This window comes from Protopterus annectens, chromosome 2.part1, assembly GCF_019279795.1.
Source record: "Protopterus annectens isolate FY-2018-M chromosome 2.part1, PAN1.0, whole genome shotgun sequence".
NCBI classification, from domain to species: Eukaryota; Metazoa; Chordata; order Ceratodontiformes; family Protopteridae; genus Protopterus; species Protopterus annectens.
In genome coordinates, this window is record NC_056729.1 from 1,472,570,107 (window position 1) to 1,472,594,847 (window position 24,741).

The 24,741-nt window shown below is 42.3% G+C and overlaps 1 protein-coding gene across 1 annotated transcript in view; it reads right to left on the reverse strand.

Annotated features, from left to right (window-relative positions):
• Positions 1 to 24,741, reverse strand: part of FAM114A1 (family with sequence similarity 114 member A1) — a 1,202,629-nt gene that overhangs the window by 440,773 nt on the left and 737,115 nt on the right. The window contains exon 9 of the mRNA XM_044062942.1: positions 16,569 to 16,741. Coding sequence (XP_043918877.1) covers positions 16,569 to 16,741 — 173 coding nt within the window. The remainder of the gene's footprint in view (positions 1 to 16,568; positions 16,742 to 24,741) is intronic.

The following is a 24,741-nucleotide window of genomic DNA, read 5'->3' on the forward strand; positions in this document are numbered from 1 at the left end:
TTGTTAATGTACCAGACCACTGACACATTGTCTGATTGAATTGCAATTGTCCTGGAAGGGTGGTCTGTGACGGCTGTAGCTCAGGGGGTGAAAACTGGGGTTCCGACATCAAAGGAGTGCTGACAGAAGCAAAAGCCTTCTCCATCGCACGGAAGGCAGGCATGCCCGAAGAGGGATGGGAGCCTGGAACCGAGAAAGACAACCTCGGGGACCAGGGTCACACCCCGTTCCAATGGACCTGCCCCCATGGATGGAGCCTCAAGCAGGACCGGCGCGGATGCAGCAATTGGCACTGAGGAAGGAACCGAGGAGAGTTGGCACCATACCCCAGGCCAATGTGCCCGTCCCCCCAATCCCCCGATTGAGAAAGGACTGGTTCAAACTCAGAGCAGGAGTGAAATGCACCGTAGGTGCAGAGTTGATGAGTTCGAAGAAGGATATCAGAGCAGAAGGCTTTGAAACCAAGATGGCCGAAGTAGGAGTGTAAATTGGAGTCTGTAGATAAGGCAACCCAAGTCCTGCAGGTGGATGGGTTTTAGAAAGTGAGGGGAACCCCCCTGGCTACCAACAACTGGTCCACAAGACACACCACGTCGTGTTCTGAAAGGCTCCTGGTGGATCTAGTGGATATTCCAGATGGAGAATCAGGACATTCGAGGAATGGGCTATACGCTTGGCCCAGAAACGGGTCTATGGAGGGGGCGTATCAGGTCTGTGGTGCAAGGTCTACTGGCACTGAAGTCTCTAGTTTCGAGACCAGAAGCAAAGGAGTCAGATTCAGTGTGGTCGGTACAATGCTTGGTGCCAAAATGGCACTCGGAGCCGAAAAGATCGGTTCCAAAATGGAAACTGATGGCATAGTCGAAGGCGTGCCCTGAGCCAAAGTAGCTACAGGTGCAGAAGTCGAAATAGGCATAGTAAGATCAATGGTCGGTGCCAGAGGCAGGACCTGTGCCAAAACAGGCATCGGTATCGAAGGTTTTGAGACAGTCGGAGCCAAAGAGGCAGATTTATGCTCCGACGATAACTTATGGACCTTAGATTTCCCAGGTTTACTCTGATCACCTGATGGTGAAGAAGGAACAGAATGGGACCTCTTTTTGCCCTTAGAAGGAGGGGTTGAGACCTCCATCACAGAAATGGCCTCTGAGAAGGGAGACTTGAGTAACCCTTTCAGAATGAGTTTATTTTTGCGCTCATTAAGAGTGCGTTGGCTGAAGCTTTGACAAATATCACATGGAGGCTGCACCGAAAGATGAGCCACTCCCAAACAGTATACACAGTCATCATGCAAATCACTGTTAGGTAACTTGCCCTTACAAGAAGTATAATGCTGAAAGCCTGAGGTACTCTTCTTATCTGACATCTTGGCAGAAAGGACACCACAACCAACAGTATAATCCAATAATAGAGAAGTCAAATCCGTTCAAAAAAATCACAAGAAAATCACCAATATAACAATACACTGCATGAAGAGCTAACAGGTTAAACAGGAGAAACAATACCAGCTATGGTATTGAAGAAATACCATAAGGGTACAGGAAAAGGCCGAACCAACAATGGTACTAGGAGTTTACCAACGGTAACAATGGGTAGAGTGGAAAGAATAAGGTTAGACCGAAGAAAAGACACTAACAATACTAAAGGTTTGGTAAAATATGAAGATATCCAAAAATTTTTACACAAATATCAAAAAAGATTTCACTTAGCTGAGAGCTCGGCTGAAATACGGCTTTACTGCTACGTGACAAACGAGATCTGAGGTAACACGGAGAAGGGCATTCTGGGTAGAGACTTAGCTCGAGAATTTTTTTGGATGGAGCGAAGCTTGGTAATAGGCCGACTCGGTCGAACCCATCAGCGATGAATGGAAAAAAGATTAACATCAGATCATGTATTTTGTAATTTTTATTTTAAATACATTTTTTTTTTTGTTTTACAGACAGAATTCTGAAAAATATCAGACGTGGAGATTGGGAGGCTCAGCAAGAATGCACAGAATTAGATTAGACTGAATGCCACTCATATCTTGGTTTAAATGAGGCTGTTTCTATGTCTAGCATTCTGAAATTATAAGCTTCTGAACTATAATGTTTTATTATAATAAATATTTTCATCCTATTACCTCTCTTTACATTTGTAAAAATGTTTTTATAACAAATTAGCAGGGTTTTGCAAATTTTCCTTGTATTTTAAACAAGTTCATAATTTAATTTATGGCTGTAGGTTGACTGGCTTTTAATAGTCATGTGATATTTTATAACTAGTTTAAGTATTTTCTTTTTCTTTAAAGTGCTCTTATGGAATTCAATAAATAAGGTCTAGTGGAGCATTGTTCCTTTTATTTTTTTGCTTTGTTATCACGTTATTTACAACTTGGGAGAAATACATTACTTTGTTTTTTTGTTTTGTTCTTCCCAAACCCTAGAAAAATTACAAGACATAACCCAAGATTCCTTACCTCCAGAGAAATACAGTTAATGGACTCTCAATTACTTCTAAATCCAAACAAGTAAATTAATTTTATTTATCCAAAACAAATGGCTGCACAAAAATTAATTTTCAACAAAATTTGATCAAACAGTATAAACCTGATCTTGTTACTCACTCCAATCTTCTAGGCATAATCATAGATGAAAACACAAAATCTGAAATTCACAGAAAACAGCCAGTCAAAAAACACCAAAAACGCAACTACCTCTACAAGATCCCATCATATCTATCCGATAGTGCTAGAAAGTACATTGCCTCAATCCATCTTTTTCCAGCCCTCCTTTACACCACTCATTTTCACAAACCTGCAACCTATATAGACAGGCCAACTAGAACAAAGCTGTTATATTCGCTGCTAATTTACATCATAGGACACAGTACTGCCTGGCTGTGAAACTTAAAACTGGATAGAACTGCCACATTACCTAACCTTCACACACAGTTAGTCACTACTCATAATGTCATTACCAAACCAGAACATTGTCCACACCTGAAAGCTGTACTCACATACTTTTATTTATTTATTTTTACATTTGTTGACCGGGCTAGTCTAGCTGGATATATGTCCATTTTCAGTAGAGGCCCGGGGAGAAAAGCTCCAAGCACGAACAGTGACAAAATAAAAGTATACAAGGACATGATAAAAGCACAATACAGAGGCAGCATTGTTCAACAGAACACTAAAAATTATAGACTATAAAAAATTATAGACTATAAAAAATTTTAGTAAAAGTTATACTAAACAATATATCAACATACTGTTCCTCTAATAAAATTCTGCACATAACCGACAAATACCAACTAGAAATAACCAAATCAAACAGCTCAGGAGGAGACTCCCTATACTTCAACTACAGCTCCAAAATGTGAAACACCATTCCTCTCCCTCTTAGACAGACAATCTAAAATCCTTCAAACCACAACTAAAAAAGCAGTTGTGCTCCTACATTTCTCCAGGCTAAATCTCACCTTACACCTATTACTACAGGTAATATCTCCCATACTTCCTCCTATTATTTTCTTATGGACCAAAATTTGTTGCCTACCCTTTCCTTCTCAAAACAAATGCTGACACAAATGGATTATTATAATTATGAACCTCTTGCTGCATTATTACAGAATATTCTTCACACACTATTTCATGAATCTAAAATCCAGTCATCATCAGTGTACCTCAGGGCTCTGTGCTGGGACCACTCCTATTTGCCATCTACTTCTTGGAGGTAAAGGCTAATGTGAAGTGCCATTGGCTGACCAAGATCGCATACGACTGCAAACTGGTAGCTATCGCTGATTCCTCCATGACAGAAACATCTTACAAGAGGGTCTAACACAGACAAATGACTGGTGCCAAGGTCAACAATTAAAACTCAATGCCAAGAAATGCATTATAGTGCCTTTTGGGAAAACTGACACCCAATTACTCCAATGATAAGACACCCCTAAGAGCTGACCCAGTGGTCAGGGAACTGGGAACATATGTGGATAGCAATTTGGCCTTTGACCAATGGGTGGCTAAGGTAGTGCTGCCCAGCTTATAAGTACAGGCACAGTAGCCAGGTCCAAAGAAGTCATAGTGCCACTTTATCTGGCCCGTATCCAACCTATCATTGAGTATAATGCCCCCTTCAGCATGTACAAGACCAGGCATATGAAACATTGGGCACGCCAACAAAGATTTCTTACCAGGACAATCCAGGGTCCAAACACACTGTCCTGTAGAGATTGTCTTAAAGTCCTATCTCTATCTTCAGTCTCCTTCAGGTTACTGAAAGATGATCTATGCCTGACATACAAGGCATTCTCGGATTCAGCTCTGATGGACTTTTTGCACGTCCGTAAAATGAACAGCATTAGAACCACTAGATCCAAGGATTCACATTGTGCTCGTGAAGTAAATAAGACATGCTTGAGAGACAGGTATGTGTCTCAGAGGATCCCCATGCTCTGGAACAGCTCTCTCATCCATGTGAAGCAGAGTCCATCCCTAACCCAATTTAAGCGTAACCTTGACCAGTGGATGGGAAGTTGGAAATTCATCCCAGGTCTGGCACCCAAGTCTCTGACAGACAGAGAGAGACAGTAATGCCCAAACTAACATACCATCCTGCATAACCTATAGAAACTTTATAAGTAGCATACCCCCTCCTAATAAATACCCATGATACACAAGGACACAATGGGGTTGGGTTGCTCAGCTAGGCTTATAAACGACCTTGTGCTTGTGACCATTAGCCCATTATATACTCATGAACCTATGAAGTCTGTATACAGATATTCACCACTGGTAACTGCTGAAATGAGACTAACTCTTGTCTATTGGAAAACATATGCAATATTGTATACTGTATGTAAACGAATTATTATATTGCTCTCCTTTTGTTCATCAAAGTGAAGTTTGCACAAAAATATCAATCACTGTTAGTGGCATAATGTAATGAGCATGCAACTCTGTACACTGTATATTGCAATGTAATGCAACACAATACTGTGTAAATAAATGTGGATTTTATTGCACTCCTTTTGACTTACAGATGTTAACTTTCTCTTTTTACTGTACATATGCAGTATTATGTGTATTTATTTAAGTCAGTTGGAACTTTTCTCCCTGGGCTTTCACTGAAAAGGGGATTTATTATCTAGTCAGACTTTCCAGGTATTCAAATGCAATAAATAAAGAAAATTACAAAGATCACAACAGCCCGCGGTGGTGGTGCTGCGGTAGCGTTGTCGCCTCACAGTAAGACGCTGTCCGGTTCGCTTCTCAGCTAGAGGGTCTTCTGCGTGGAGACATGCGTGAATGGGCGCACCTTCGTTGAAGGTTGTGCGTCAGGGCTGGTAACTCGGCATGTAAAAATCAACTACCAATCATTAGTGGACCGGAGTTCCGCTGTGGCGACCCCTAACCGGGAAAAGCCGAAAGACACAACAACAAAGATCACAACAGCAAAAGTAGGCTCTTCGCAGTGTAACTGTCTATCTCTCACCTGATAGGCAACGTGTTTTGAAATATCTGGGTTCAAAGAAGAAGGAGTGTGAATTGAGAGAGGAGGAGGGCTCCCTGCTGCTCATCTTCAGATAATGACACTGCATAGCCTTTATCAGACTTAACCATCCACAACAACTTAGGTAGTGACAAGTTACAGTCATCAAGCAACACAGGGACTGACAAAGCTCTTACATGTTTCTCCCATTGATAGTGCAGCTCTTAATGATATAAGATGGTGAATGTTGTTGTCTTGCTGTCCTATCTCTGCTGCATCATAATGGCCTCAGACAGAGATGAATGTTTTTGTAAAAGGATGTGGAAAATGCTGATGTCAGCCTCTGGAGTGGCTAAATTCAAAACATGGTAATGGAGTACCCATACACAATCAGCAAGCTCTGATGAACTGTATTATCAGTCAACTCTGAGAAGGTTACAGATTTCTGTTGAGAGACTGACCACGACTAAAAGGTATTACCAAAAATGCTGCAGCAACTGCAATGGATGGTTTTGAGGATAATGGTTCCATATCATCAAGGCAAGTTTTCTGAAGGAATGTTTGAACTACTCATAATTTGAAGCCTATATTGCCACCTAAAAACCTGTAAAACACCTGTAGATTTTTGACATTAAACTGAATCTAGATCAAAGTTCCCAGCCTTACAACAGTGTTTCTTTAAGGTGTAATTTTGAATCTTTAGATCATTTCATAGAGAAATAGGTTATCTTCAAGAGATATGTCCAGTTTGCATTAGCAACTGTCCTTTAACTTCAGTAATAAGAGGGACTATTCATTACAATAAATTCTGAAGATACCCATCAAATGTGTCAGACAATCAGTAAAGACTTCCTGTTATCCAAAATGGGACCAACTGTATGGAATGAGCTATCATCTGATATAAAAATGTCAAAACCAGTCAAGCATTCAAAAAGATCTCTAACAGCATTTAAAAAAGGGAATCTATATGCAACTGTTTTCAAGACACTGGTGAAGATAAACATTAAATCTGCCAGACAACCTTTTATACTGTAGTGTCAGACAAGCATTTATATTACTTAAAAACTTCTGTTGTGTTTGAGCCTGTATAATAGTATACTCTTAAAATGTGTTCTCAGCCAAATCTTAAATTAATAAAATACCTTCTTATATGAAGAAAATGTAATTATCATGTCCAAGATGTTAGGCTTTATGCACATAGTCTCTTCTGCACCTTTCATCTTGTATACCAAATGCTTACCATGCAAACATGTATTATAGCTTATTCAATTTATATATACCAAACTTGTTTTAATTGCCATTTATTTATCATCTTAGAAATTCTGTAATACCTTGCTATTTGTTGCACTGTTCTGTATTGTACTGTAATTAGAATTGTTGCCCAAGGCCCAGGTTGTGGCTAAAAAGGATAAATGTAATAAATAAATACATTTCTGATGTGATCTGACATCTTGGCACAGTTTACATACATCTTACTATGGCCAAGACAGTAAATATAGCTATGGATTATCTAACCAAATTATTTTAATTTTCTCAACCTAATGTGCATTTATTCATTTTTGCAAATCTGTTCCTTTATATCCCAACCCCCATCTCATATCCCAAGTCACAGCAGATTGCTGCCATCCTCCCAATCTCATCAATGCCACTTTTCTGCATCCCTTTGGTAGCTATATAATGCAGGCATTCCTCTGGTGAGCTCCTTCCACAGCAGGGACTTCTTTTTCTAGAAAATGTGGCCTTATCTGTCATCAGTATGCTTCCTGAGCTGCCTTAGGGTGACAATAACCCAATGAGGCAGGGGGCAGATAAATGCAGTACTGGATGGCAACACAGACTTAGAAATCAAGGGTGACACATCTTTACTCTAATTTCCACCCACATGGCACACATCTCAGAAACAGTTCTATGTCCTCTAGCACATTCATTTCGTCTGTGCCAACTGTTGTGATCTGCCTCCACTAGCAAGTACTAATTTCGGATTCATACTCTGCTCTTCTTCACAGGAATAAGAGTTCCAAAAAAATAATTAGTCACACCCCCCTCCCCCAACCAGCTGTCTGAAAATATCACTAAACCATTGTCATTGCTGTTACAGTCAAAAATAAAATCTGTGGCAGCAAGCTGGCCAGTCAAATAGCTTTTAAGCAATCCACATGGCACATGGAATAGCATTGCCACCTCACAGCAAGACTTCTCTGGTTGGACTTTTTGGCTGGGGAGCCTTCTGTGCAGAGTCTGCATGCCCTTCTTGTGCTTATTTGAGTTTTACAATAAAACATATGAAGGAACACAGTGGATGGACTGCAAGATTTGGATGCTTCTGCTTCTGGTACCTCGGCTACAATGCCTTCAAGGACAGTTTTACTTCTTTGGAAGGTTTTCTTTGTGTATGGTGGCTTATTTGAGGTTTTCTCTGGGTGCTATGGTTACCTCCCACATTCCAAAGACATACAGCAGATGGACTGGCCACAGATGTGAGTGTGCTTGTATGTGGAATGGAATAATAACTGCAGCAGGCCTAGCCATCTGGTGGTTTGAATGTTGGCTCTAGATGATTGCCACTGATACCCTGACCCTGTGTGCAAAAATAAGAAAAAGGGATTGTGGATAGACGGTGCATCGAAGGTCATCTAACTGAATGGTATTTCATCACTTTTTTACATTGGATGCAACTCAGCCTCACCACATCTCCATTCAGTAGGCTTTCTTCCCAGCACTCTTAACTAACAGAACTAACTTAGATGTCATAAATTTTTCTGGCTAATTAGAAAACATTCCATTTAGAAACTGATCAATGAAATATGTGCAATGTGCCAGAGATTCTTTAAAAATGAGTCTATGTGGTAAAGAAATAAAACTATGTGCCTTTTATTGGCTTTTGTAGACAGGATGATATCATACTGGCAGACATGGAAAAATATTTTTAACCATTTCAGCAAACTGGTATTAGAAATGAGAGGAAATATTTATAACATTTTTATTTAGTTATTTATTTATTGCATTTGATAACCGGGAAAGTCCATTGGGCCTGGAGTAAGCCCATTTTCAGTGGAAGCCCGGGGAGAAAAGCTCCACAAGACTACATACAAAGATAAATATTAATACAAAAATTACATACAATGAATGTGTTAATTTGGATAACAGAGGACATCAGCCATACTATTACACTGAATGAAAAACTAGTAAAAAAACAATAGTGAAAAAAGTTACAAACATGGAGAAATGGAAGTAGAAAATTGTATATGTTCAAATAACACATGAATGAAATTAATCTACATGGTTCATAGCGAGCATTCAAATAATGTTGGAGTGTAATATATCTGCAAGGCTAATTGCCATGGGGAGTTGAGTGCAGTGTAAGAATAGTAGGAGACAGTCTAAAGTGACAGGGAAGCAGTAAGTAGGCAGAGTGAAAGGGAAGGAAGTCATAGTTAACACTGGGGAGAGAAATCAAGTGATGGGGTTGTGTTTTGGGGTACAGGAGCATAACCAATATAGTTTGAGGGCCTTTTTAAAGGTGACCAGGTTGCTGATAGTTCTAAGTAAATGGGGGAGATCATTCCATGCTTTAGAGACAGTATAGGAATACAACATTTTACCGGCTGTAAGCTTAGGTTTCTCTATGGATAATAACATTTTGTTTTCGGACCTGAGATGTCGGTTAGGCTGGTACATGGTAAGAATGGAGAAGAGGGAGAGACAAGTTTCTGGGTGGTAGATAAGCTTGTGGGCTGTAGTTAATTGTAAGAAGGTGAGATAGTGAGGGAAATCTAGCCAATTTAGTTGATGCAGAGAGGAACAGTGATGGGTGGAAAATATAGCATTTGTAGCAAATTTAGCAATTTTGTTGTAGCAGGAGTCTAGTTATGTCCTTAAGGAGGACTGTAGATTAGTGAGGATGAGAGCACCATATAGGAGTGCTGGAAGCAGAAAGGATGAGGCCAGACCCTTTTTGGCGCAGAGGCTAAGAAAACAGTTGAGCTTATACAGGGCACCTAGTTTTTGATGTTTTTTTTTATGTTGCTGTAGATGTGAAGGTCAAAAGATAATCTGTCATTGATGGTAACACCTAGCAATTTGGTACTGGGGACAACTTCAATGATGGTGTTATTATAGGTATGAATGAAGAACAGTGACTTGTCAACAGTGTTGGATTTTGTAGGTGTAAATATTAAAATTTTGTTTTATTGGGGGTGAGAGCGAGATGGTTTTGGGACATCCAGGTTTCGTTGGAATTAAATGCTTCTTGGGTGAGATGCTGAAGTGTAGGGGCAGACTAAGCAGAGCAGATAATAGCTGAATCATCTGCATATTGGACGACAGTACTGTGGGTGAGAGGAATGAAAGTTATTGAAAAATATGCTGAATAAGAGGGGTCCCAGTATTGAGCCTTGGGGGACACCTGTACTGGTGGTTAATTTGTAGTCGACAAACTGCTTATGATGTTCGGAGAATGTAGTAATGCTGATAATTTTCAACTTTCTACAGAACAATATCCAGCTTGTTGATTGAATATCTTAATGTTGCATTTTTTGTATTCATTTGGTCATATTGCCAGAATTTTCTAACAAGGGCTATTTTTTTTTCTTTTTCCCTCCACTGCCCTTCTTGCTCCCTAACTGTTCCCAGCTCTCCAGCCTGCTTTCCCTCGACTTGAAGCTAGGAATCTGATCACCTGGAAACCAAGGACCCGTCCCAAACTACCTGCTGTCTCATCGCCCTGTAATCTAGTCCCTGCGCTCTTCCTTGAAAGGAAGAAAGTATGTTTTTTTTTTTTAACACTGGCAGATAAGCCAACAACTACAATTGTTTAATTCCCACTGCTTGTAAACTGTACGCCTCCAGCCAGGACTGCCAGCAGCCGTAGCCCCCCCTCCCTCAGAACCCTGTAGTTAGTTCAATGACCCTCTGTCTCTCTGTTTCTTCCTCCTTTAGCTGAACTATAACTGTACTTATTCCACGACCAGCCTTTCCCAGAAATTACTCCTGCAGTAGTGACTCTCCTTGTCCACCAGGTGGCACTCTAAGCCAGCCCTGTCCACTAGTCTATCCTGTTATCCTAACAGTCACCTCCACTTTATCTCCGCTTACCATACTTCGCTCCTCTCACCCTCATACACACCTCTGGTTTTGAGTTAACACTACTCTCCCCTCTGAACTACACCATTTTTCTTCTACTCACTCTATACTTACCCATTCTGTACCTTACCTGAGCAATCAGCATTTCACTGATTGTTCTTCTAGAGCTGCTTCACTCACTTGTCTAAAAGACATATAATCAAAGACAAGCAATCCTTCTATATGAAACTCCAAGTCAAACATTCCAAAAACCCCAAACAGTTCTGAAACTCCATTAACTCTCTTCTCAACCCAGGCACAAAAAACAATCCTTGTCCTGATACCACCAATTCTGACACTGAAATTGCCACTGTCTTCAACTCCTTCTTCACCAGTTCCATAGCTCAACTTACTAATTCCTTCCCAAACAACGCATCCAGACAGTTTACTCATCCTTTCTCAGTCCCTAAACCCAACTCTCTCCCCAAACTTAAACCAGTTTCTACTTATTACATAAAAAAGTTGCTCACCAAACTAAAACCATGCTCTTATGCCCCAGATAACATTCCATCCAAATTCTTACAAACTGCTGCAGACGGAATTACCCTCCCCATTATCATCCTAATTAACAGATCCATACAGGAATCTTATGTCCCCAAGCTGTGGCGTGCCGCCTTCATACATCCCTCCATAAAGATGGTAAAAATAATAACACCTCAAACTTCTGCCCCATAGCCATCCTATCCCCAATATCAAAAATTATGGAAAAATGCATTCACTCCCAGCTAATGCCCTACCTAACCAACCACCTCATCGCCCACACCCAACATGGCTTCCATCCTGGCCACAGCACTATAACTGCTCTTCTCTCCTTCCTAGATAGAGTCAATCATGCCCATGACTCTGGTAACAGTTTCTACAGTTCTTCTAGATCTCTCCAAGGCCTTCGATACTATCTCGCATACTCATCTCCTCAGCCACCTAGCTAACCTCAACCTCCCTCACAGTACCCTATCCTGGTTCTCTAGTTACCTAACTGACAGATCCCAAGCTGTAAAATGGAAGAAAGGCACCTCAAACTTCCTTCCTACCCCTACAGGTGTTCCCCAAGGTTCCATTCTTGGCCCCATGCTATTTAATATCTTTGTTAACAATTTCTATTCTGCTATTCCAAATACTAAAATTGTATAAAACGCCGATGACTCCACAGTAATCTGCTGCACCCCTAACCCCCCTGAACTCCAATCCTTCACTCAAACCGCCTTCTCCACCATTGAGAATTGGATGCTTCAAAACCACCCATCTCTAAACGCTAACAAATCTAAAATACTACTCTTCCTTGCCTCTAAATCCACCACTTTGGACAAAAGCTCTTTCCAAATTAAAAGCCAACAACTCAACCATAGAAATTGTTCCCCATGCCAAACTACTCGGGGTTACCATAGATGAATACCTCAAATTTGACACCCATATTCAACTAAACAACAAAAAAAACCCATCAAAAACTTAGTCTGCTATATAGAAATAGCCACCATCTCTCCCATTCTACTAGACAGACCCTCGCCACGAACTATCTTCTTCCCTCACTTATATATGGTGCCCCCCTACTTACTAACTTATCCGCCTCTACCACCACCAAAATGGAAAGTTGCTATAACAAAATTTCTAAATTCGCCATTAATGCCAAACATTCCTCCCACCACTGTTCCACCCTCCACTCACTGAACTGCCTACAACTTCCCAACCTTCTAGACTGCCACCAACTTACCACTGCCCATAGGCTTTTATTTAACCCTTCTATATGTCCAGCACTATCCAATATCCTACAGCCATATACCCCTAGCAGGCCACTCAGATCTGCTCAGCAAAACCTCATCACTGTCTACAAACCAAAGCGTCCAGCAGGACAGCACCTCTTGTCCTTTTCCCTAGCCAAAAAATGGAATCCCCCCCCCTTCTTAAGAACCACCAATAACTTCAACAACTTCAAAACCAAACTCCATTCCTACTTGCTCCGTAACAGGAAGTGCAACTGCACTCTCCAAACCTAACCTACTACCCTCCTACCTATGTAACACTCTTATGTCATTTAAAACCAAATAAAACCAAGACCCAATCCTCCAAAGGCAAACATCCTGAATGGTAGACCCCAGCCATAAACAAACTATACAATAGAAGGAGGAAGCTACTGCATGATAGAGCAAAATCCCAAAAAGGAAAGGCATCTCTGATCAGTATTAGCAAAAAACTACGGGCACTCATAAAATCGTCTAAGGCCAGCTTCGAGGGAAAAATTGCACAGGACACCAAGGATAATCACAAGGCTTTCTTTAGTTATGTTAGGAACCTGGGTGGGAATTCCCAGATATGCTCAGAATTAGTCCAAAATGACAAAAAATACACCGAACCCACAGACATTGCCAACATCCTAGCTGACAGGTTCAGCGCAAACTTCTCCCCTCCCACCAAAGGGCAAATATCTATCCCAGCAGAGTGCTGCCTCCCTGACATCTCAGATGCTCAGGTAAGAGCTGCCCTCTCCAAAGCAAAAAACACAGCATCAATGGGACCAGATGGTGTCCTGGGCTGCATCCTACATGAACTCTAAGAAGAGCTAAACCCAAACATAAAACTACTGTTCAATCTCAGCCTTACTACAGGATATGTACCCAAAGAGTGGCGTACAGCAACAGTGGTCCCTCTCCACAAAGGTGGTGCCTCAACGGATCCTGGAAACTATCGCCCCATAAGCCTAACTAGCTTGGTCTGCAAAGCTATGGAAATGATCATCATGGACCTCATAAATAAAGATATTGGGGACCTACAGACACTGGATCCTACCCAGTTTGGCTTTGTTAAGGGCAGATCCTGCCTCTTAAACCTGGTTGATTTCTTTGAAACAGTCACCAAGGCCATTGACGAGGGGAAGGTGGTCCACACATCCTACCTGGACCTCACAAAAGCCTTCGATACAATACCCCACTCAGGCATTATAGATAAGTTCACCAGCTTAAATATAAACCCCTATGTCAATAGATGGGTTGCAAACTGGCTCAAGGACAGAACCCACATGGTTAGAATTGCTGGAGCCATGTCAGACTCCAAACCAGTTACAAGTGGCGTCCCACAAGGCTCAGTCCTGGGACCTCTCTTGTTCGGTATATATTTCTCAGAGGTACAGGCCAACACGGAAGGACTGTGGCTGACCAAGTTCGCAGATGACTGCAAACTGGGCGCCATAATCGACTCTCCAGCCGACACAAGCATCCTCCAAAAGGGCCTCATAGAAACAGACAACTGGTGCCAGAGCCATGGCCTCAAGCTAAATGCCAAAAGTGTATAGTCATCCCCTTTGGCAAAACAAAGTGCCCACAAATTACCACATAGGTGGTAATCCATTAAGTACAGAAGAAGTAATTAGGGACCTGGGGACCCAAGTTGATAGCAATCTCTCATTTGACAACCACGTGGCCAAAGTGGTTAGAAAAACATTTTATATAGCCCACCTAATCATGAAGGGATTCACATCTAGATCAGGGGAGGTCATTGTGCCTCTTTACTCATCCCTCATCAGGCCCATAATTGAGTACAATGCCCCTTTTGGGATGTACCTTACCAGACACTTGCAACTGGAAAGACCCCAAAAGTACCTCACCAAGAGGATCAAAGGGCTCAAACAGATGCCATATGCTGCCCGGTTAAAGAAACTCCAGCTCTACTCAGTGGCATACCGCCTGCTCAGAGGCGATCTGTGCCTGACGTATAAAGCCATGTCCAACCCGGAATTAATGGACATGCTGCACCTCAGAAAATCCAAATCCCATCGAGCCACGTGCTCAAGAGACTTGAACCTCAGCACTGAAATAAATAGGACATGCTGGAGGGACAGATTCATAACCCAGAGGCTCCCTTCACTCTGGAATAAAATCCCAGTCCAGGTTAGGCAGAGTCCCTCATTGACTCTCTTCAAGAGGAATCTTGATGAGTGGATGGGAGATCGTAGGTTTACCCCGGGTATCACTTCTGTGTCACTGTTAGACAGAGGCACAGTATACTAACCTTGAAAAGGGCATAGCAAAACTAATTTAAAACGGGTGGCGAAAGCCAAACACACACTGGCTAGGCTTATAAATGCCCTAGGGCAGATAGCCTAGTATGAACCTAAGACTCACTTGCTACATTACTATTTACCTCATGATGTCACTGATTTAGTATCTCATGGTAATTGTATCCTCAAATTTGTTTCCTTAACTATTAATTTGTATCTGTATGTTTTACTGTAATAGTTGCTTTATGATTTTAACTCAAAATAGTCTCTTTACTGTTCTGTTGTCCTTGTATGTGGAGCTTTTCTCCCCGGGCCTCCACTGAAAATGGGCTTTCGAGCCCAGTGGAACACCCCGGTCATCAAACTGAAATAAATAATTAAAGGAGAGGAAGAGTGTTGCCATTAAGTAGATTGCTGCCTATTACTGAGATAGTGAACTACTGTAGGGTAGGGGTAGATAATCCAAAACTGTCGAGTTTAGTAAGCAGGAGGGAGTGGGAAATAGTGTCAAAAGCCTTTGATAAATCCAGGAAGAGTGCTGAGACTAAGGTACCAGCATCTCAAGCTCTATTTATTTATTTATTTATTTTACATTTCTTAACTGGGGAAGTCCGACTGAACACAGGTCCATTTTCAGTGGAGGCCCAGGGAGAAAAGCTCCACATAACTATAAGAACGTATACATACTAGAATACAAATAGACATACATAAGCAGGCATTAACAATTTCTATGTAATTGCAATAGTGAATGACGCATGCAAGAAAACCTTGTTACATTTTTTTTTCTTATTTCTCTAGAAGGTTGCTCATTCTGTTCAGAACTTTACATTAGTTAAACAGGTCAACTGGCTCTGTAAAGGACTTATCATTGGAACAGTTGGATCATGACAGATTCCTAGCAACAGTGCAGAGTATGGATTAGCCTGGGGAGTAGCATGAGCAAAGCCAGTTATTTAAGTAATGAGTTTTGAGGAGTTTTTAAATTGGAGATGGGAGGTAATATTTACTGTATCAAAGAAGGAAATGAGGGCAGTGTGTTAGCACTATGACCGGACCTAAAGCCATGTTGAGTGGGGGAGAGGATTTGGTTTTAGGTCAGGTGACATTCCTCAAGTATTTTGGTGACTGGGGAGGGGATGGCTATAGGACAGAAGTCTGAGATGTCAGAGTTGTTGTCCCCTTTATGAAGAGGAAGGATAAATGCTTTTTTCCAGATATTGGGTACATAGGACTCCTAAATAGACCTGTTAAGGAGGATGCTGATAGGATATGCAATGGAGGAGGCTGAGAGTTGCAAGTATTCTGTGGGTAGGTTAGCGGAGGCGGAGCAGGGTTCAGGTTTGTGAAAACGCTTTTTGATGGTGGAGGTGGGTATGGGTGTTAAAGTGAAAGTGGGCAGAGGATTAGAAGAGGAAGGTACAGGTTGAGTTCCTGATGGGAAGGTGGTAGTAAGTTTTTTGATGGTGTCGATGAAGTATGTGTTGAAGAGGGAGGCTATCTCAGAGGGTGTTTTTTTCTAGGTTTGGACAAAAAAAAGAAACAGCTGACTTCTTTAGTGGAAACTAAAGACAACATACATATTGTCTTTCTTCCCCTTTTACTTATCCCCAACAGCAAGAGCAGCTTGCATCCTTCACCAGTGGTGAAAAACAGGAGCAGAACTATTCTTAAGCCATGACTAATATAGATGCAGGATATTTCCTCAGTGCACGGAAATGTGCCAGAGTGTGTCACCTATTTGTTGGATGATGTACATGTAATGTGCATGTACTAAAATGACGTTGTAGGTATGGAAAGAGTAACATTTAAACAGATGTTAACATTTTTAATTATGTAACAAAACCATATGACAGCAGTAAAAGTGGTGGCTGAACTATCTAAACCATCATTGTGTGTAAGTATTAAACAGAGGCCAAGTTTTAAAAAATTTACTTATACCAGTTGTAAACCTGCAAAACAACCTAACAGCCTTAATCACTAACCTTGTTAAGTTTGTCAGGAGTGGCAGCAACATGCAGCTCAAACAGTAATTCAGTCAGCATGCTGACAAACCCTTGGGCATTTTCTTCAGTAACAGAAAGTGTAGACTGTGGATTTTCCAGTGTAGGGCTTGAGGCTCCAGAAGAAGGGTCAGTGTTCATTACGACATTGCTTTCTGAGTGAAAATAACACAAAAAAGTAGAATGGAAGGAAACATTTGGCATAAAATGATGAAATGATTTCATACAACTAAATCATGACCAATCCGAGATACAGATTTCTCTTAATTAATTTTCTTACAAGAAAATATTAAAGAAATGAGATACATAAAATATAACAGCAATAACATTTTATCCATTTCTAAAATTATTTTTGTTTAATATAAAACAGTAATTTCACAGGAAGGTTGAAAATCTCTATACTTCACAAGTACCCCACACTTGTACAATTTGTGTCTCAAATTTTAAGTCTGAATTTCAAATTATCTGTGCTTCAAACAATGTGAAATAAGGCACCCCCATGGCAGGTCAAGGGTGTCCTTTTTAATTACTTTAGCTCATAAAACAGATGACTGTGACTTATCTGCTTAAAATAAGTAGCTTACAGAGAGACTTCCCACTGTTTCAACTGCATCTACAGCCATCCAAGCTAAGAACATTGTGTTTGATTTACTGCACTTCTACTTGCTTTATACAGCGATCTCTATTGTTAAGAGTACTTTTAAAAAATATATTTAATTTTGTGGCAAAACTTGCCATTTCTGTGTTTGTTGGTTTTTCTAGTCTGTGTACTTCCAAATGTCTTTGCAAAGGGGCAAAGCAGCCACAGAACTAGTCATCTGGCAGTTGTGTTGTTTAATCTACACTGAAAGTTGCTTTTGCTGTGCTTTTACACTTAACAGATTCCAGGATCAGACATCTTGTGGCAGAAGTTGTTTACCTGGTCTCTCTGAGTTGTGAAGCACTGGAAGAGTCTCAAACTGTGGTTGTTTATTAGCTAGAAGGCACAGGAGTCAGTTTACAAGCTTTTTTTTCTCTACTATAAATCAGGCAAGTTGCAAGGCTCTTTGTTCACTTACAGAGAACCATGCAGCACTTTTTCAGGGTTTCAAATGCATCCAGAGTCATCCAAGCGAAGATAAGAATATTTTCTCAATTAACTGCACTTGTACTTGCTCTATACAATGATCATTTCTTTTTCCGAACATTTTTAAAGGATTTATTTAATTTTGAGGCAAAAAAAAAAGTTATGTACTTACCATAACGTTCCATGTGAGTTGTTTATCTCGCCTTTATTCTCACTGATGGGTTCGGAGCCGATCCTCGGCTCCGACACGGCCGATAGCAAAGCTCAAGGTTTGCCAGTAGCTCGAGACCAAGCCCCTTATCCTACAATGCACTGCCAGAATTACCTCAGATCTTGTTTGCTGCAATATACATACATATAACATATCCTTTTATATATTTCTACCAAGAACACTTCCCAAGGGGGAAGAAGAAATATTGAATAACCAGAATGGTACTAGCCTGTAAGTCAACAGTCAGCCAGCCAGGAGGGGGAAGGAGGGAGGGATGTGAGAATAAAGGTGAGATAAACAACTCACATGGAATGTTATGGTAAGTACATAACTTCTTTATGTGAAGTTGTTAAATCTCACCATTTATTCTCACTGATGGGTAGCATCCCCAGCACCCTCAACCCTGGGTGGCTCATGAGAGTATGTTCTTCAGTACCGTTGAACCAAAGGAAGACCTGTCCCTTGAAGCCTTATCTACTTTGTAATGTGTAATAAAGGTATGAGGCTTAGACCAAGTGGCTGCAACGCAAATATTGTCAAGGGGCAATTTAGCTTGAAAGGCAGAAGACGTAGAGACGGCTCTGGTAGAATGAGCCTTAGGTTTGGGTGTTAATGGCATGATTGCATTTTCATAAACAAAGGATATACAGTCGGATAACCATTTAGATAAGGTTGTTTTAGCCACAGGATTGCCTTTTCTTGCTTCTGAGAAGGATACAAAAAGTTGGTCTGATTTTCTAATATCCTTAGTTCTGTCAAGATAAAATCTGAGCTGTCTGTGAACATCAAGTTTGTGCAGCATGTATTCCAATTTGTTAGAGTGGTTGGGAAAAAAAGACTGGTAGCTCAATGACCTGATTAATATTTGACTCAGAACAGACTTTAGGTAAAAATGAGGGGTTTGTTCTGAGATACTCTATCAGCATGGAAAATCATGTAGGGTGGTCTGATAGATAATACTTGAAGTTCTGACACTCTGCGGGCAGAAGTAATGGCCACAAGAAATATAGTTTTCCCGGATAAAAATTTTAGATCACAAGAAGATGCTGGTTCAAAAGGAGGAAGAATAATTTGAGACAGCATAAGGTTTAAATTCCAGGGAGAATAGGGAATTTTGATTGGAGGTCTCATATGAAGAACATCTTTAAGAAAAGTCTTAGATAATTTATGGCCCATAACATTTGAGCCACCAAACCCAAGGTGAAAATTTGAGATGGCAGCTAAATGAACTCGAACTGTAGTAGCTGCTGCCCCTTCCTTAAAAAGTTTTGTCAAACATTCTGAAATAAAAGTGATTTTGCTTTCTTTAATAATCTGGGTATTAATGGGAAGGGTGGAAATGCATAAAGGAGACCCGGGGGCCAATCGTGTAAAAGTGCATCTCCCGGGGGATGCCCGGGGGGTGGTATTAGGGCAAAGTAGCTTCTGCATTTTGAATTGATGTGGCTGGCAAAAAGATCACAGCAAGGCTGGCCCCATTTGCGGAAAATCAACTCCGCAACCTGTTGTTTGAGAGACCACTCGTGAGGGAGCAATATCGCCCTGCTTAGCTTGTCCGCTATCACGTTGGACTTCCCCGGGATGTGCGTTGCTAACAGAAAACGCTGGGACGACACAGCCCATTGCCAGACCCTGAGGGCTTCTCGACAAAGGGGGTAAGACTTGGTTCCGCCTTGCTTGTTCAAGTACCAGACTACTGACATTTTGTCCGTCTGAATTGCAACAGTTCCTAGAGGAAGAGAGTCCTGAAAGTCCTGCAACGCCAGAAGCACTGCTCTCAGCTCTAGAACATAGATGTGCAGATGTGATTCTCGATCTGTCCATGTGCCTTGGGCAGTCTTTCCCTGAAAATGCCCCCCCTCACCCTATCAGGGTGGTCCCAGTGGCTACTGGGGGGGGGGGGGGAGAACAAAGGGTCTTCCGATTGTGACATGAACAGACATCAACCACCACCGAAGGTCTCTCCTGCAAGAATCCGTGATGAGAATCATGTGGTGCATCGGTAGTTTCTGGTAAGACCACTGAGCGGAGAGGAGCCATTGAAGAATTTGCATATGCATCTTTGCGAGTGGTATAGCCAGGATTGCTGCCGCCATCAAACCTAGCATCTTCAATACCTCTGCTGCTGTAGCTTTGTTCTTTGACACCAGTGAGCTGATGTTTTGGTGGAGAAGAGAGATTCTTTCAACAGGGAGACGTAGAGTGGTAGTTGAGGTATCTAGCTCTGCTCCTATAAAAACGGTATGCTGCGATGGCGATAAGGCAGACTTTTTGAAGTTGATTGTAATGCCTAATTGATGGTAGAGTGTCAGAGTGTATTGTGCTGCCTGAGTCAATTGATGCCCGGTGGCAGCGGTGAGGAGCCAATCGTCTAGTTATGGAAACACCTGGAATCCTAGACGTCTCAGGTTAGCCGTGACCATGGCCATGCATTTGGTGAACACTCTGGGGGCTGTAGTGAGACCAAAGGGCAGGGCTCGAAACTGGTAATGATTGGCTCCCAGCCAGAAGCGCAGATGATCTCTGGAGCATCTATTCATCTTTATGTGATAGTACACGTCCTTGAGATCTATGGAGCACATCCAATCGCCTTTCCCTAGGAAGGGAGGAATGGACTGAAGCGTGACCATTTGGAACTTCTCTTTCTGTATGAACTGGTTGAGTCTGCTGAGGTCCAAGATAGGTCTCCAGTCCCCTGTTTTTAGTACCAAAAAGAATCTTGATTAAGTTCCGAATCCAACTTGGTCTGTTGGGACTGGTTGGATGACTCTTTTTTTTCTAGCAATCTGTGGACCTCTACGATTGCTTGTTCCCTGAGATTGGGTGGAACATCTGGAATTCTCTTTACAGGAATGGGAGGGGAAGAGAATGGTATGAAATATCCTCTGGAAATGATGCTTTGTACCCAAGTATCTGATGTTATGTTTAGCCAGGCTTCTGGGTACAAAGACAAGTGATCACCCCGACTGCCTCCAGAGCCGAACATTCGGGCCCCCTTTCAGGGGTGCTGGTAGGGTTGACCAGAGAACTGACCCCTGTCACCCTGTTGCTGAGGACCCCCTCTGCCGTGGGTGCAGCGTCTTCTGTTATAATCCCCTCCTCTGCCTCGAGGGGGTTTCTCCATGTGTGTCCTGAAAGGCTCCCTGTGCTTTTTGGAACCACATTTTTCCTCCCCTAGGGCCCTTGGGGTAGGGCCGAGTAGGGGTCGAAAAACGGACTCCAAAGGCAGATAAGGTCTTGCCTTCCTGCTCACACCTGGTTAAAGTTTCCTTTACTTTGGGCCCAAACAGTGGTGAGCCATCGAATGGGGTATTAATAAAGGAAGACTTAAAGGGTTCCGCAAAGGAACAGAGACACATCCAGGCTTGTCTTCGAAGAGCAATGCCCAAACTAGCGGCTCTACTTAAACCATCAGCTGCATAGGATATGAGACGCATGGATGAGTTTACCACAGAGTTTAGGGTAGCGAGCTGGATGTTGACTTTGTTGACCACCCCTGTAGCTACCGTACCCTGGAGAGTATCTCCTAGCTCTTTCAGGAGATCTCTCTGTAGTCTCATAAAGTGGGTTAAGTAGTTCAGTGATCGCAGAGAAAAAGTCGCTGAACTAAACATGTGCTTCCCATATCTATCCATGACCCTAGAATCTCTGTTATGGGGATGGATAGAGGTGGATGTCTCAGATACTTCCTTTTTGATGGCTGCAGCTACCACCATGGCATTGACAGGCACTCCCTTTGTCAAAAATGGCTTGCCCACTGGGACAGATATGAATTTATTGGGCTTACGATGAACAGATTCCATGGCCTCTGGTGACTCCCACGCCTTACAAGAAATCAGTTCCATGAGCTCATTGTAAGGTGGAGACACCCATGAAGTGGAAGGTTGAGACCCAAAAGCCTTCAAGAGCACAGACTCATCCTCAGTAAGGGTCTTGGACTGCCAATCGCCCCTCTAAGGATCTCTAGTATCTCTGCAAAAGAGATATCCTCAGAGGGGGATTGAGGGGACCCTTCTGACTCATCTAAGTCCATATCAGATGTCAGACTCCTGTGTGGAGTCTAAGTGCCTCCTCTTGCACAGTCTCTTCCTGGGCACCTCCTCAGTGGGGGGATCTGGGGAGGTCTCAGAAGAGTAGGGGATGCCCTGTGGGGGTACTTGAGGCTATGGGTCTCTACGCTTAGAGGGACCGGTATATGTAGAAGCAGACGCAGGAACTTGAGGGGAGAGGGAATGCTGAACCAATGCTGACGTTGTCTTTGGAGACAAAACTCTCCTCATACCATCGAAGGCACCGACGAGAAGGAATGGATGGACCCGAGAGTACCATCCGATCCTCCCGCACCGAAACCCTGAGCTCCGAGCCCGAGGTAGGAGCCGAGCTCATCCGAGCCGAAGCCCCGAGAGGAAGAGTCGGCACCGACAAATCGGTTTGACTATCCTCCCCAGACCCGATGGGACAGCGTTGGCTCCTAGAGTCCTCGGTCGGCGCCGAGGACATCCAAGTAGATGGAGCCGATAACACCGGTGTGGATTTCAGCTCCAAGCGTTCGACATCCATCAGTTCAGTTTCCTTCGGCTCCGAGAGTCCAGTACGGCTCGGAGGAGGAGTAGACAAATCCGGTTCCATGGTCTTCGGCACCGGCGAGCTAGTCAGGGCCGACAACAATTTGGCAAGTCCTGGTGCCTGTAAAAGCTTCTGCACTACCCGATCCATGTCCAAATCTGAAAGGCTGACTGAGGACTTAGCTGAATGCACCAAAGGTGCTGACTGGAGCAGAGGTGAAGTAGGAACTTCAGAGACCGGCTCCAAAACCGAGAGCTGGCTCCGACTCAGAGGTACACTCGGTTCCGAGGTCTGTGGAACTGATGATCCTCCTCCTAAAAGTTTTGCCTTTTTTGTCACTTTGTCTGAAGATCTGGATTTTGAGGATTTGGAGGACATGCTAGTACCCTCATGGCTACTTAAAACCTCAGAAAAAGATTGTTCTAGCAATCCCCTGTCTACTAGCTTCCTCCTCCTCTCCAAGAGAACTCTTGAAGAAAAAGAATGGCAAATGCTGCAAGTGTCTTGGAGGTGTTTAGCCCCTAGACAGTAGACACATTGGATGTGTCCGTCAGTGACGGACTTTTTCTGCCCACAATCTGGGCATTTTTTGAATCCCGATTTAGGATGGGATTTCTCCTTTTCATCTGACATAGTTAATAACACACAGTAAACTGAAAAGAGTAAGACAGAAAAATCCTTACTCACTTGTAAAGATCCACAAAACTACTAAGCCCAAACAGGGCCTATAACAAGATAATTACAGATTACAAATATAGGGCTAAGAGGCCCACAAAGAAGAACCCTGACTATTAGAAAGACTAATAAGAGTAAATAAGGTAAAGGCCCACACAAACCAAGAAGCCAACAGGGCAATAAATATTTAAACTGTTTAAAACTACATAAACTATAGATTATATTAATAAACAACCTGATATGAACAGACAACTATTTTAGTAATAAAAGAAAAGATTTCTTTATAAACTTGCTGTTAGTTTTCCCACAAATGGTCCGAGCTAGCTGGATCACCGAGATCTCTCTTGCCACGGCAAACTAGATCTGAAGTAATTCTGGCAGTGCATTGTGGAATAAGGGGCTTGGTCTCAAGCTACTGGCAAACCTTCAGCTTTGCTATCAGCGATGTCGGAGCCGAGGACTGGCTCCGAACCCATCAGTGACAATAAACGGCGAGATTTAACAACTTCACATCAGTTATTTCCATATTTGTTGGCTTTTCTAGTCTGTGTGCCTCCAAATCTCTTTGCAGAATGGCGGCTTAGCCACAGACTTGATTGTTTGGTAGTTATTTATTGTTTACTCCACACTCAAGAACTGCTTTTGCTGTGCTTTTACATTAAGAAATTCCAGGATCCGACATACTGTGGAAGAATATGTTTACCTGCTCTCTCTGCAGTGGTCAGCATGTCCTGTATAGTAGCAAATGCTTAGAAAGTGAAATTTACCTATAAACTTAGGATTAGAGGCGAAACCTATTAAAAGGTGTAGCATTGTGCAGAAATAAGCTTAGATCAGCTAGCTAGTGCATTGAATAGCACTATCATATCCTAGCATTATATAGCATACTGCTTTAATCCCAGAAACTACCCTAGGAGTCCCATGTTAAAGCCCAACCCTTATTCCTAAACAGCCATCCTTATTGCAGGACCAGACAACATGGATATGCAATTTCCAAATGTTCCTGCAGCCAGCTTGGTAGATTTGGGCATCCTAAGGCAATGCAGTAATTGTCTCGTTATCAGACAAGCAGTTAATTATTGAAAAAAATAACATTGTATACAAGAAATGTAAATACACAACTTCCCTGGGGGCCAAACACCTTGCATACAAACTAGGCTGTCAGGAATACCCATACTACATCCCTCACACATACCATTCCCACACGCAGAGATTGTCTTATGCTGAGGCACTTAAAAGAAAGCTTCCCAAATTTCCAAGACATCCAAAGCCACCTAATGGCAACACTGCTTCTTAGCAATCACTAAAGCACAAACCAAAAGCAGCACCAAACATCTCACATAAGCCTACACCTAAAGGTCTCCCATGTGCAAAGCCCAGAAGGAAAGCAAAGACGTTACCCAATACTCTTGTCACTCACTGGGGACAGATGTCCCACTCACTAGGTTGGACAAGGAGAACATAACAGTTAGTTGCCTGTCTAAAGCCAAGATCCACACTGTCACACATGCACTGAAGTTACTGCATCCCAGGTACCAATTTGATTCTGTCACAGCCCATGTGGGTGCAAATGACCTGAGACATACCTCACTGGACTATATGAAAAGAGATCTAATGGATCTCTTGGTATATGTGCC